This window comes from Acipenser ruthenus, chromosome 7 (genome assembly GCF_902713425.1).
Source record: "Acipenser ruthenus chromosome 7, fAciRut3.2 maternal haplotype, whole genome shotgun sequence".
Lineage (NCBI taxonomy): Eukaryota > Metazoa > Chordata > Actinopteri > Acipenseriformes > Acipenseridae > Acipenser > Acipenser ruthenus.
The window spans coordinates 21,503,552-21,518,120 of record NC_081195.1 but is presented as its reverse complement, the minus strand read 5'-3'; the positions used below and the strand labels follow the sequence as shown (position 1 = coordinate 21,518,120).

Below are 14,569 nucleotides of genomic sequence, written 5' to 3'. Positions count from 1 at the left end.
ACACTTTCAAAAATTTTGAGCCAAATTCTAATGGGGAGTTTTATATAAAGCTTTTTCTTTATGGAATAGAAAGCCCTGCGGGCCTTCTCTCTCAGTGCATTCACTGCCGGGTTAAAGCTACCTGATGCGCTGATGTTTAGGCCCAGGTAGGTGTAGTGCATGCAGTGTTCTACTGTGGTGTTGTGTAGTGTGAAGATGTATCTACTTTCCTGATATCTGGGTTTTTTCTGAAATATCATGATTTTAGTTTTGTTCATATTTACTGCCAGGGCCCAGGTCTGACAGTACTGCTCCAGCACTGACAGGCTCTGCTGCAGCCCCTGCTCTGTGGGCGACAGCAGGACCAGGTCATCTGCGTAGAGCAGGAATTTAATTTCAGTATCAAGCAGAGTGAGGCCAGGGGCTGCAGATTGCTCTAACACTGTGGCCAATTCATTGATGTAGATGTTGAACAGTGTTGGACTCAAACTGCACCCGTCTCACTCCACGCCCGTGAGAAGAATTGTGTTCTTTTATTGCCAATCTTTACACCACATTTATTTTCCGTATACATTGATTTAATTGTGTCATAGGTTTTACCTCCTACACCACTTTGGAGGAGTTTATAAAATAATCCTTCGTGCCAGATTGAATCAAAAGCCTTTTTGAAATCTATAAAGCAAGCAAATAATTTATTTTTATTTTGGTTTACATGTTTATTAGGGTGTGTAGGGTGCAAATATGATCAGTAGTGCGGTGTTTTGGAAGGAAGCCAATCTGACTCTTACTCAAGACACTGTGTTCGGTAAGGAAGGCCAGTATGCCAGTGTTAATGATACTGCAGAACTCTCGGTCCAATGCTGCCACCTGCTGTTCATTATTGGAACTACACCAACACAATATGTTGCATTTTTTCCTGTAATGCCTTATAATGGGGGCTACTCTGCATTTTATTCTCGTGCTTTACAATGCTTCCCTATGCTTTACCAGACCTCTCTGTGCTTTACAATGCTTCCCTGTGCTTTACCAGACCTCTCTGTGCTTTACAATGCTTCCCTATGCTTTACCAGACCTCTCTGTGCTTTACAATGCTTCCCCATGCTTTACCAGACCTCCCTGTGCTTTACAATTCTTCCCTATGCTTTACCAGACCTCTCTGTGCTTTACAATGCTTCCGTATGCTTTACCAGACCTCTCTGTGCTTTACAATGCTTCCCTATGCTTTACCAGACCTCTCTGTCCTTTACAATGCTTCCCTATGCTCTTACAGACCCCTCACAAAGCAGAGGGATGGTACATCATATTAATTAACATGGCAAACCAGGGTAAACTGTGGTAAATGCATAGTATAAGCATGGTAAAAGCACAGTGGAAAACTGCACAAATACCATGGTGAACTTTCCTAAGGGCACAGAACAGGTTCAGAAATATCAGATTGGATTTCATTCACAAAACAACACTTAGAATTAAAAAAAAAAAAAAATTCCTTTAAATAACAACTCCTGAATGAAATGTGTGTGAACAGAGCCCGTCTATTGTAACCACCAGCAACAACAAAACACTGTCCTTAACACAAGAGCTAGGTATCTTTAGAAACTATTAAACACACACAGACGCTGTCTTCTGATCTTCAGGGTGCAGCCGCTGGAGAGTCCCGTGCTGCCTCCAGATGCTTCTCTTCTCCATCAGAGCACAGGGACGCGTGCAGAGGCTGCAGCGCGCTGTCCTCCACTCTCCAGCGCCTCCGCTCTCCGGAAACTGGGACCAGTAAGACTGATTAACACATTCAAATACAGGCTATGAAACGGATATTTAACCCATTCAAATACAGGCTATGTAACAGGTATTTAAATAGCCATCCTCTCACTCTTAGTATTACTATTTTACTTTTTAAAGCAGCTAGATAATTTCACTAAACTCCCAGGTGTGTCATTTGTGACAAATTATAGCCATATTGTGTTACATATCTAGTGCTACTATTTTATTGAGTTGATTATTAATAATAATAGATTCTGTAGATCGTTAGATACATTACATTTTGACAGCGTATCTTCACCCCAGCCTCTCTATCTGTCTCTCAATCTCTAAGAGATTCTCTGTCTGCATTAGAAGGCGTGCAAGGAATCCGTTAGAGAATTAAACGAGGGCTCCATTGAGAAAGTTCCTAGAAATGCAATTAATAAAAACAACAGGCATGCGCGCCCGACGTCCTCTTCTTTGTTTACGGACAACGGAATTGTGCTTCTTTCTTTCTTTAATTTATTTATTGCAGATGACAGAGCCTATTTTGCTGGTGTTGTAGACGTTTTGGTGCGATTGTGATGTCACAACGGGCCGTCGCTGTCGGTCCCTGTGACATCACAAAGAGCCATTGTGATGTCACTGCTCAGTTTTTTTTTTCCTCCAAAACTTTACAAGTCTTTTAGCATGCATTGTAAGGGGGGGGGGGGGGGGGGGATGATATAGAAAATCAAACATCTCCTGTAAGATCCAACAAAGCAACAAAGAAAACAATATCATTTTAAATTTTTTTTTTTTTTAAAAGTCACATTTACTGTAAAGTCTTGTAGAGTCAGGAAATCAAAACCCGTTCATAATAAGAGTCAGGATGCTGGTGGGGGGACGACACCAGAGACGCCCCGTTGTCACACGTACGCAGACTCGCTGGACTGCGTCCTGCCCAGGTTGTGCGCGGCTGGGGGGGGCGGGGGGGCCGGATCTTTCTTGCCCCCTCTTCCTCGCACCCCCCCCTCGCACGCACTCTTTCTGCGCGCCTGCGCTCCCCGCATGGCCGTCCTCACCTTCCTCCAGCCCAGGTGGTTGAGCTCGGCGAGGTTGAGCAGCACGCAGACCCCGCTCACAGCGAACATGAACACCAGGAACACCGTCTTCTCCGTGGGGCGCGACACGTAGCACTCCACCTCCTTCACACAGGGGTAGCGGTCGCACGCCACCCTCCCCGGCACGCTGAACCCGTACAGGAAGTACTGCCCGGCCAGGAAGCCGATCTCCAGCGCGTTCCGGAACACCACCTGGATCACGTAGAAGCGGGAGATCCCCTCCTGCCGACGGCTCTTGGACTGGGAGCTCTTAATGCTGTTGTTGACGCCCCGAGTGGGACTGTTCGGGATCTCCTTCACCTCCAGACAGTCCGGTTCCTCTTTACCGCACCCGTCTGGGTTTTGGACCAGGATCCCGTTGATGACCCTGCGGAGTTTCCTCTCCCCGGCCCTGCCCCCGAAGTCCCTCTCGAGAAGGGGGTACAGGAAGGAGCAGCGGCGCTCCCTCTGCTTGGCGGCCTGGTGCACGGAGTAGGTGATGAAGCAGAGGCTGGGCGTGCACACCAGGATGATCTGGAAGACCCAGTAGCGGATGTGCGAGATGGGGAAGGCTTTGTCGTAGCAGGCCTGGTTGCAACCCGGCTGCAGCGTGTTGCAGGAGAACATGGCCTGCTCATCCTCATACACCGTCTCACCCACGATCGCCACGATCAGGATCCGGAAAATCACCACCACCGTCAGCAGGATCCTGAGAGAGAGGAGAGAAGGGACAGAGCATTAGAGAGGAGAGGAGAGGCACAAAGAGCGTTAGAGGAGAGAGGGACAGAGCGTTAGAGAGGAGAGAGGCACACAGAGCGTTAGAGAGGACAGGAGAGAGGGACAGAGCGTTAGAGAGGACAGGAGAGAGGGACAGAGCGTTAGAGAGGAGAGCGGGACAGAGCGTTCGAGGAGAGGAGGGACAGAGCGTTAGAGAGGAGAGAGGGACAGAGCGTTAAGAGAGGAGAGAGGGACAGAGCGTTAGAGAGGAGAGAGGCACAGAGCGTTGGAGAGGAGGGACAGAGCGTTAGAGAGGAGAGAGACAGAGCGTTAGAGAGGAGAGACAGAGCGTTAGAGAGGAGAGGAAAGAGGGACACAGAGCGTTGGAGAGGACAGAGGGACAGAGCGTTAGAGGAGAGACACAGCGTTAGAGAGGAGAGGGACAGAGCATTAGAGAGGAGAGGAGACAGGGACACAGAGCGTTGGAGAGAGAGGGACAGCGCGTTAGAGAGGAGAGAGGGACAGAGCGTTAGAGAGGAGAGGAGACAGGGACAGAGCGTTAGAGAGGAGAGGAGACAGGGACAGAGCGTTAGAGAGAGGGACAGAGCATTAGAGAGGAGAGGGACAGAGCATTAGAGAGGAGAGAGGCACAGAGCGTTAGAGAGGAGAGGGACAGAGCGTTAGAGAGGAGAGAGGAGAGAGGGACCGAGCGTTAGAGGAGAGGCACAGAGCCTTAGAGAGGACAGGAGAGAGCGACAGCGTTAGAGAGGACAGGAGAGGGACAGAGCGTTGGAGAGGAGAGAAGAGACAGAGGGTTAGAGGAGAGGAGAGACAGAGCGTTAGAGAGGAGAGGAGAGAGGGACACAGAGCGTTGGAGAGGAGGGACAGAGCGTTAGAGGAGAGAGACACAGCGTTAGAGAGGAGAGGTACAGAGCGTTAGAGAGGAGAGGAGAGAGGGACAGAGCGTTAGAGAGGAGAGGAAAGAGGGACACAGAGCGTTGGAGAGGACAGAGGGACAGAGCGTTAGAGGAGAGAGACACAGAGTTAGAGAGGAGAGGGACAGAGCATTAGAGAGGAGAGGAGACAGGGACACAGAGCGTTGGAGAGAGAGGGACAGCGCGTTAGAGAGGAGAGAGGGACAGAGCGTTAGAGAGGAGAGAAGACAGGGACAGAGCGTTAGAGAGGAGAGGAGACAGGGACAGAGCGTTAGAGAGAGGGACAGAGCATTAGAGAGGAGAGGGACAGAGCATTAGAGAGGAGAGAGGGACAGAGCGTTAGAGAGGAGAGAGGGACAGAGCGTTAGAGAGGAGAGAGGAGAGAGGGACCGAGCGTTAGAGGAGAGGCACAGAGCCTTAGAGAGGACAGGAGAGAGCGACAGCGTTAGAGAGGACAGGAGAGGGACAGAGCGTTGGAGAGGAGAGAAGAGACAGAGGGTTAGAGGAGAGGAGAGACAGAGCGTTAGAGAGGAGAGGAGAGAGGGACACAGAGCGTTGGAGAGGAGGGACAGAGCGTTAGAGAGAGACACAGCGTTAGAGAGGAGAGGTACAGAGCGTTAGAGAGGAGAGGAGAGAGGGACAGAGCGTTGGAGAGGAGAGAGGGACAGCGCGTTAGAGAGGAGAGAGGGACAGAGCATTAGAGAGGAGAGGAGACAGGGACAGAGCATTAGAGAGGAGAGGAGACAGGGACAGAGCATTAGAGAGGAGAGGGACAGAGCGTTGGAGAGGAGAGGGGCAGAGCATTAGAGAGGAGAGAGGGACAGAGTTGGAGAGGACAGTGTGAGAGAAACAAACCGGAATTATAATGACGTGAGAGTGAGCAGAAATCTAACTGAGCAAGAGTATGAAACAAACACTTAACACAATCAGAGGCAGCCACCCAACACTTAGAAACATATTATAAGAGACACCCAACACACCACAGATTAATTGATACAGTATATACAGGGCTAATATTAATTAATATTGTGTTCAGGAATCTTTTTTTCTGCATTTCCTATTGAGGTCAGCGCTTTCCTCTTGAATCACTGATCGAGGATGTTACATTTCCGACACTTTGTCTTTCTCTCAGACAGGCAGACTGCCGGCACCCGTCACCGATGCAGTGTGAATGTCCGGGCTAAGAATAGAAGACGTGTGAATTTATTCTGCCCTGGGAGAGAGGTGTGGAGAGGAGGAGAAAGGGAGAGGGAGAGACAGAGATAATGCAGCACAGAGTGGTGTGGTAAAGCATAGGGAAGCATTGTAAAGCACAGAGAGGTCTGGTAAAGCATAGGGAAGCATTGTAAAACACAGAGAGGTCTGGTAAAGCACAGGGAAGCATTGTATAGCACAGAGAGGTGTGGTAAAGCACAGGGATGCATTGTAAAGCACAGAGAGGTCTGGTAAAGCACAGGGAAGCATTGTAAAGCACAGAGAGGTCTGGTAAAGCATAGGGAAGCATTGTAAAGCACAGAGAGGTCTGGTAAAGCATAGGGAAGCATTGTAAAGCACAGAGAGGTCTGGTAAAGCATAGGGAAGCATTGTAAAGCACAGAGAGGTGTGGTAAAGCATAGGGATGCATTGTAAAGCACAGAGAGGTGTGGTAAAGCATAGGGAAGCATTGTAAAGCACAGAGAGGTATGGTAAAGCACAGGGAAGCATTGTAAAGCACAGAGAGGTCTAGGAAAGCATAGGGAAGCATTGTAAAGCACAGAGAGGTGTGGTAAAGCAAAGGGAAACATTGTAAAGCACAGAGAGGTCTGGTAAAGCACAGGGAAGCATTGTAAAGCACAGAGAGGTGTGGTAAAGCATAGGGATGCATTGTAAAGCACAGAGAGGTGTGGTAAAGCATAGGGAAGCATTGTAAAGCACAGAGAGGTATGGTAAAGCACAGAGAGGCCTGGTAAAGCACAGGGAAGCATGGGGGGGGGGGGGCTGTAAATATACTGCAGTGAACTCGTATAACAGATTTGTCCAAACCTTCTCTACATGTCAACTGTAGTAATTTTTGGTTATAAAAAAAAAAAAAACTGTAAACAGCCGGGTTTCAAATACAAGGAAAGGGGTTTTCCAGACAGAAAGAGTTCCGGTACTCTGAGAACAGGACGGCCTGCATGAGCTTCACAAGCTGCATACTGTGTGACTGTGCGTGCAACACCTCCCTCTCCCTCTCCGTGTTTACTGCTCCCTGCATCAGGGATGAAATGAAATATTTCACAACGTTTAAAAATGATCCATGTTGCATAGCTGTCTGCTGTGCAGCATCAATCTGTGTATTAAAAAAATAAAAATCTCTCTCTCTCTCTCGGTCTCTCTCTATATATATATATATATGTATTTTTTTCTACACGGTTTCACTTGGTTTTGTCCTGATAATTGGTGCTGTGTTTATAATAATCAGAACTCACTTCTAGCTTAATTAGCCTCACTGTTGCCTCCCCTTTAAGGGATACAATCCTCTTTGTTTGCCTATGATTTTTTAATTTTGCACGATGCTGCCATGGTAACATCAATAGTTCAATTCCTGTGTAGGAGACGGGTCATTCGAAGAAGAAAGACTATCATTGTGTGTGTATCTCAGTGTGTGTGTGGCAGTGTGTGTATCTCAGTGTGTGTGTGTGCGCCACTGTGTTTGCTTGTGTCAGTGTGTGTGTGTGTCTCAGCCTGTCACGCACACACAGAGCCTGTCTCACACACACACACACAGAGCCTGTCACACACTTACCCACACACACACACACACATAGAGCCTGTCTGTCTCACACACACACACAGTGCTACAGTGGATGCTCATTCGCGCTTTTCGATCCCGGGGTTAGAGCACCAACATGTTTGCACCAGACTGCCTGTGCCGAGATGAAATGAGGCTTCAGCTCTCTCCCTCTCTCTCTCTCTCTCACACACACACAACTGTCAGTCAGTCCCGCTGATGCAATGAAAAGAGCATTAGGACCCTTCCATTACACACTACTTCTTTAAGAAGCCTGAACATCTCTCTCCCTCTCTCTCTCTGCCCTGGGCGGTAGGAACGGGAGTGTGATTTAGAGTGTCTGTCACTGGGGGGGGGGGGGGTGCCAGGGGGGTTATATTGGCCTGTCAGTCTGTGGCATCCTTTCCACCAACCACACTAAGTTTCACACACTCCCTTCATTCAGCCATTCAGCCATTCATTTCATCATTTAGGATTTTATCTTGATATTCCTGTGTTGTTTTCCACTTGAATTTCTAATGAATTTGTGGTTGTGTATTATTATTATTATTATTATTATTATTATTATCATCATCACCAGCCCCGGGACTAGAACATGTTATTCTCATGCTGCTCCTGTGCACATATTAAAAAATATAAAGACATTTCAGAGGGCTGGATCGCATCAATATCAAGGTCTAGTGCTATATATTATAAAGACATTTCAGAGGGCTGGATCGCATCAATATCAGGGTCTAGTGCTATATATTATAAAGACATTTCAGAGGGCTGGATCGCATCAGTATCAGGGTCTCACTGACACAAGGAGTATCTTACAGAGGAAAGGTCAGTCAGAGCCAGGTAGAATGATGCTTACCGGCCAATCATCGTGGAGTGCTGCTGGACGGCAGCTTCCAGGAGCCTCTCAAGAATCGTCCACTCGCCCATCACAGCTCCGGACAGCCAGCCAGCCCACTGGAGAGAACAGGAGACTCCTGCAGTCAGACTCAACAGCACCGTCTCGCTTTCTATCTCACTATCTGTGTGTAGCACAGAAAAAATAAAGTTGGTCAATCATAATTGTGATTTACTTATATCTATCTCTGTATATTTACATATATGCAGCGGTTACAGGTGTACTGTTTCTAGTTCTCCATCCTCTCCCTCCTTCTCTCTCCTCTCAAATCTTGTGCCTTTCTCCCTCAGAATCTTTGCTCTGCTGGTGTTCAGAGAGACCTCCCTCCTCTCTCTTCTCCCTCCCTCCTCCTTCTCTCACTGGCTCGCTGTCTGGCTGGTAACCTGCATACTCCTTTTTTTCACTTTCTCCTCAGGCCAATCTTTCCCCTTCTTTCCACCTGAGTGATTCAGAGACACCAGGCATTTGCGTCTGTCGAGGATTAGTGAAAGAAATGATTTCCACTCCCCTCCTCTTCCCTCCCATCTAGTGTAAATATATTTTATTATATATATACACACATGTTATATATACATACAGTACCGGCAAAAATTATGGCAACGACAACTGATTGACACTCAGTAGTACTAGGGCTGTGTATTGTGTTGCCCATGTTTCCTCACTCAGACGCCTTGCTTACTAAATACCCAGGTACCTCTGAATAGATAATTGACTCCTCTTTAAAATATGATAAATATCTTCAGAAGCGAGACGCCTCACAAGTAGATCGGTCCCCCGAGATGTTCTGAATTGACAATGCTCTCCTCTGTAAGTATTTTAACGATCAATGTGTCTCACAGCCCAGTGGTACCCCGAATATGACTCATGTGCTAACAATGCTGAATGACTGACTGGGTGGTGCCTTCGCTCTCTATTTTACCCCCCAATGGTTTTCTGGAGTGGCTGCTGTCACGGTTGGTACAGTAATAAACGCAGTGCTGTGCTTGGCAGTCCTGAGCCACAAGCAACCTACTTTCAGAGGGTAAAATGAAGAGAAATGGCATCACTAGTCACTCTCTCTCTCTCTCACCTGATTAAAATGACCTCTGAATTATTGAAAGCCGGTTCATCGAAAGAGGAGTGAGGGAAGAGGGGAGAGGACAAAGATATTTTTTCTCTTCCACTACAAAAAAATGTGCTTGTCGTTGTGGATTACATTCTAGGTTACTGATATGAATTAAGTATTCATGTGGTGTGATTATATATACATATATGAAATGTTATAATTAATTTCTCTCTCCCTTTTTACACATCCACATACATCTCCCCTTACAAACACTAGAGCCAATAAAATGATTTACCAATTGCGGTTTTATGTGCTTGTGCAACTCTTGCTTTGAAAAATAGCTAATGTAAATTGGGATGCAGGTTTTACACACACACAGGTATACAAATATATACACATGCAGCATATATATATATATATATATATATATACACACGCACACACACAGCCTGTGTGTGTGTATATATATACATGAACTACAGTAACATATACCAACCGAAAACTACAGTAGCAGATTGGTGTACAATGTATTTTGTTTTGAAGTGTGTGCTGTATATGTAGGTACTGGAGTCCTCTTTACTATAATCATTCATTAGAAACCTCAACACAAAATATCAACACAAGCTGTATTTATTTATGTAATCTGATACATTTCGACGCAGCAAAATCACAGCAAGTCATCATAACAATATAGTTAGACAAAATGTAAATTAAATACCAGTTAAAAATGATTCCAATTTCTTTTTAACAAAGTAACCTGTCCAATGGCACGTAATGAATGGGTTATTAATAATAATAATAATAATAATAATAATAATAATAATAATAATAATAATGAATGCTAGTCTATTCCCAGATCTCCAGCGCTAAATTGCAGAATGTGACTCCAACAGAAAAATAATATTACACCTGCAATTTCTTTGGCAGATTTTTTGAGACCCGGCCAGCTAGTGTCTATTTCTGTCGAGATTAATTGCTGCGTTATGAAAGCAGTTACATGCAAGTTACAAATTGCAGTGGAACCAAGAGCAAGCTGCTGTAAACCTGCGGAGGTGGAGCTGAACTCTTCATTAAAATTACACAGAAGCTTCAAATCCTGCGTTCTCAAAACAAAAAACTAAAAATGTAAACCAACCCTTATGTGTCCCACAGTAAAAGCACAGCAAAGTGCCATAAAGCAGAGAGGTATTGTAAAGCACAGGGAAGCACTGTAAAGCAGAGGTGTTGTAAAGCACAAAGAGGTATGGTAAAAAAGTTAACCCTTATAAAAGTGTCCCCATAGTAAAAACACAGCTTTACCCCAGGTACGGATCAAACTGCTGTGCAGTGGGAGTCCATCCCTTCACCACTGCTACCCAGTTTACACTAACTGCTCTTGCAGTGCAAACGCTGTGGTCTGCTTCTTTGCTGCACTGTGAGTGCCACGTTTCTCTCATGTTTCCCACGTGCAGCGTGAGTCAAACCCGCAGACAACAGCAACAGGAAGTGGGCACTGATTCCAAAATACTTTCATATTTGTGCTATAATGGGAAAAAAACATTTAATAATTCAATGTGGGATAAATGTTTGAGGACATACGGTGTCCGGGAAGGGACATCAGAAAAAAGAAACATACATCTCATGCACAAGATATAGGAAATCGTTCCCATGATCCCCCCCCCCATTTCCCTTCCAGGGGTCCGCAGAGAGAAGGCACTGCCTTGAAACTATTGTCAAATACTACTTTTCATACATACACCTTCATACTTACAAGGTAAACCTGTGAGCGCATTTGGATATGTATCAGTATCAGGAAATGTTCAGTTTTGTGGGTACCTCTATCTACAATGAAACAATGTTGTTGAAGCTGACACCCTGAAGCTGCTTGATGAGATTCTCGTTTGTAAACTTTCTTATGTTCTTATTACAGTTCAGTGTAAGAATATAAAAAAGGTTTGCTTGCAGGCCGTCGTTTGGTCTACTGTGCCGTGCAGTCCCCCCAAAACAAGTGTCTTCATGTTCCCTCAGCTTTACAGTGCTGTGATGAGATACAGTAGAAGAGACAGAGGCGAGTGTAGGGTATAGCACTGCTTTATTGAATGGGATGGGAGGAGGGGGAGGCAGGCTGGTACACAGTGTAGCGAGGCACGGTCTTCCACACACAGCTCCCACCCAGAAACAAACAGTAATCTACCAACCAATCAATCAAAAAAGGGTGAAAAACCAACTGTCATTTTGTGTTCTACTGAAGTTAAACAGCTGCACAAACCAATTACAGAAATCAGCCGAGGGTCGTTGATGTTGATTACACTAATTTACCACTCCCCAAGTGAAAGGACTGAAGATACAGCTGCTTGGTTTGTGATGATCGCTGCTTTATTTACTCTGTGGAGGACAAATCGCGAGCCACACAAACCCAGGCAGCTGTTTCTACACTCCTTTCACTCTGAATGCAACCAGTTGTAGCTCAAAATCGATACAATCCAGTTTTACTTTCATACAGAACATCCCAGAGCTCTCATCACAATAAAAACTGTTAAAAAAACAAACAATTTGATTTTAAAAAATGAAGACACCACCTGCATTCCTGACCCATGGCGCGTGAATGCAAACTCAACGCTTTGGCGCCAATGTTGTAATGTCATTGCATCCCGACACGCCTCTCCAGAAATCAGGCCCTCAGTTTTGTGTTTTTCTCACATTCCCACACGGGGTGAGTTAAGAAATTGATCAACTCAGTGAAAGAACCCACTTAACAGCACGCTCAGAGCCGCTCAGATACTTAAGGCACCCAAGGGAATCAGACTAACCCTTTAGTTATGACATCATCGGGCCATGCAGAACTACCGGCGTCTCCGACGCACAGAGACAGACAGTGGCACTCACTCACTCTGTGGCAGCCGGGATGAGAGTCAGGATGCAGAATCAGATCGATCCGCAGAGGCTTGTCCTTGTGGAGCTTACAGCCTGAAAACAGAAATAAAAACACAATGAAAAACCACACAACAGCAGCATCAACAACACCCAGGGTTACAAACTGACACTAGCACTAGGGTTCAGAGCTCCCCTCCATGAAGTCTGTTATAATTAATATTGAAATGATCAGGAGCCAGGAGTTTGAGAAGTGTTAGAAACTCACATTAGCCCTGCTGCTGCTGCTGTAACCAGGTACAAAATTAATAAAACACAAATTACTGTAGCTTTTTCTCTTGACTAAATGAGTTTTTTTTTAACGACGTTCTTTTAAAACCATGGTGTTTAATATAATTTGTCACTCATGCAAACTGAAAACAACTTTATTTTAGTAGTACTGTAATGATTTCCATTACACGAGAGTAGATGTTAAAACTTCATGCTGATTTGAACTCGGCTCTCGCCAAGATAAGCACCAACTAAGACGTAGCTTTACAGTAAACTAATGTGATCCATATGCGTCTCCATCCATTTACGTTTCCTTCCATATGATGATGTAGATATCCTTCTGTCTGGTGTTAATGGCTGAAGTGTAATGCTGGCTCCAGGGATCAGCTTATTTTGCCTCCCTGGCGCATCAGCACACACAACGGCTGCGATGCTGGCTCCGGGGATCAACCAAAGTGCGGCCTCCCCAGCGCATCAGCATGACAACCGTCTGGATTGAGCTAAGTAGGGTACATCTCTGGGGTTTTCAAGTGGGCACCTTCCATCCTCAGTGTTTCGTCGACTAGCCCACGACACCTCAAGAGGGCTCGACGGTGATTCTGGCGTCCCAGCATCACCCCCCTCCGTCCCCCACTCAACTCAGCCCAGCTTACTTACCTGTCCCCAGCCAGAATCTTTCCGTCTCAACCACAGCCAGTTGCTGCTCCTTTCTGCGACGCAACTCTTGGCCACTGAATCCGACGTCTCTGAGAAACCGGGTAAAAAAACAACGTTAAAATACAGTACTGAATAATACTTCCAGGTAATTTTGGGACAAAGCATTAAATATTGTAGTTTACGGTGTCAACATAGCCTGAAATGGTGGGCATCACGTGAACAGTTCTGTGAGCGTCCTTTCGCGGAGTAGGATGAAGGATACACCGCCTTGCAGGTCCAGTGCGCCTAACAACAGAACATTAAACACCAAATCACAGAGCAGTCACACACACAAACAGAACACGCAGTCCAGTGGCCACGCCTTCCTGCTCGCACGCGTTGCAGTTATGACTGAGAGCTCTCGCGCGCAGCAAACACAACGTGGACGCGTATAAACATAAACATTTGCCTGCCGAGAAAAACTGAGCTATTGTTCTGTTCGTATGTCAGCAGACATATAGAAAAAGACGTAAACACACAAACAGATTTAAAAAGAAAAAGAGGCACTACATATTATTTCTAACGGGGTTATTCAATTACATGATCAATGTAAAAAATCAATGTAATTCTGTATATGAAATTAATCTGATTCATTGTTATTGGAAGACACAAATACTGTACCTCTAATCAGTCTGATCACTTTAGAGGAGTGGCAGTTTCAGTTGCCAACAAACAGCAGATATCTTAAAGTGCAAAGGAAAAAAGCACTTCAGAAGTGTTTAAGAGTGATCCACTAAGTATTTCGTTTTCGGGAGTACTGTAAGCTTCAGGAAAAACTAAACACAATTTCAAGCCATCCTTTTAACTAACAAGCAAATATTCTTTCATGAAAAAAAAGGTTTTCTTTCAAAAACTATTTTACATAACTTTGTACTGTCAATTCAACTGCTGTTTAATATCATATATATATAAACATTTATGATACTAAACAGCTGATCCTTTTGCTTGACTGGGCAAGGTGAGTATGAGCACATGTTCATACAATCCTTTGGCTCGAAGTCTGGGCAAGATGGGACTTGTTTTATCATGTCAAGCTTGTGATCATTTTGGCTAGACATGGTCCATCTTACCAGTTTAATGTTACCAGGGGCTTAGCTAGGAATAGATTTTTACTGAGGCAAAAATCAAATTTTTGTCTAAAAAAAACCAAAAACCCTGTGCATATCCTGTTCATGTTACGAAGGTGAAAGTTATCATCTTGTAAAGCCTGGAGACTATTAATGCAAACTGCAAAGCGTTATAAGTCGCTACCTCTTTTTACAGTGACCCACCTTAGATGTTTGAAATTTCATGGCACATATTTTTTAAATAAATCTCCCAGCGAAAACAACAACAACCTAAAGTTACCCTTTTCACACTGCTAGAAATATGTGATATTAAAAGGACAATAAGAATAGAAGTTATGAATATGAATCAGTAGATGGGTTTATACCGTCATTGAGAGACATGCGTTTGGTTCACTGCTATTGAAGTTAATGCTGAGACTGGTGACAGTGATGCTACAACTGGAACTGGTAAGACTGATGCTGCTACTGCTGGAACTGGTGCTGCTACTGCTGCAACAGGTAAGACTGGTGCTGCTACTGCTGGAACTGGTAAGACTGGTGCTGC

General features: G+C 45.2%; 1 protein-coding gene across 5 annotated transcripts; it reads right to left on the bottom strand.

Moving 5' to 3' along the window:
• Positions 1-2,424: 2,424 nt before the first annotated feature.
• On the bottom strand, positions 2,425-12,970 carry LOC117414656 (gap junction delta-2 protein-like). Of its 5 annotated transcripts, XM_059026595.1 has the most exons (4): positions 12,012-12,970; positions 10,442-10,662; positions 8,059-8,221; positions 2,425-3,507 (listed from the first exon to the last, which is right to left on the bottom strand). In XM_059026595.1, the coding sequence occupies exons 3-4, from the start codon at positions 8,127-8,129 to the stop codon at positions 2,625-2,627; spliced, it is 954 nt and encodes a 317-aa protein (XP_058882578.1). In that variant the 5' UTR covers positions 8,130-8,221; positions 10,442-10,662; positions 12,012-12,970; the 3' UTR covers positions 2,425-2,624. The 5 variants fall into 5 exon arrangements, with proteins under 5 accessions (XP_058882578.1, XP_058882574.1, XP_058882576.1 ...); XM_059026591.1 differs by lacking the exon at positions 10,442-10,662 and having other exon boundaries at positions 11,932-12,970; XM_059026593.1 differs by lacking the exon at positions 10,442-10,662 and having other exon boundaries at positions 8,059-8,536.
• Between the last annotated feature and the right edge of the window lie 1,599 nt (positions 12,971-14,569).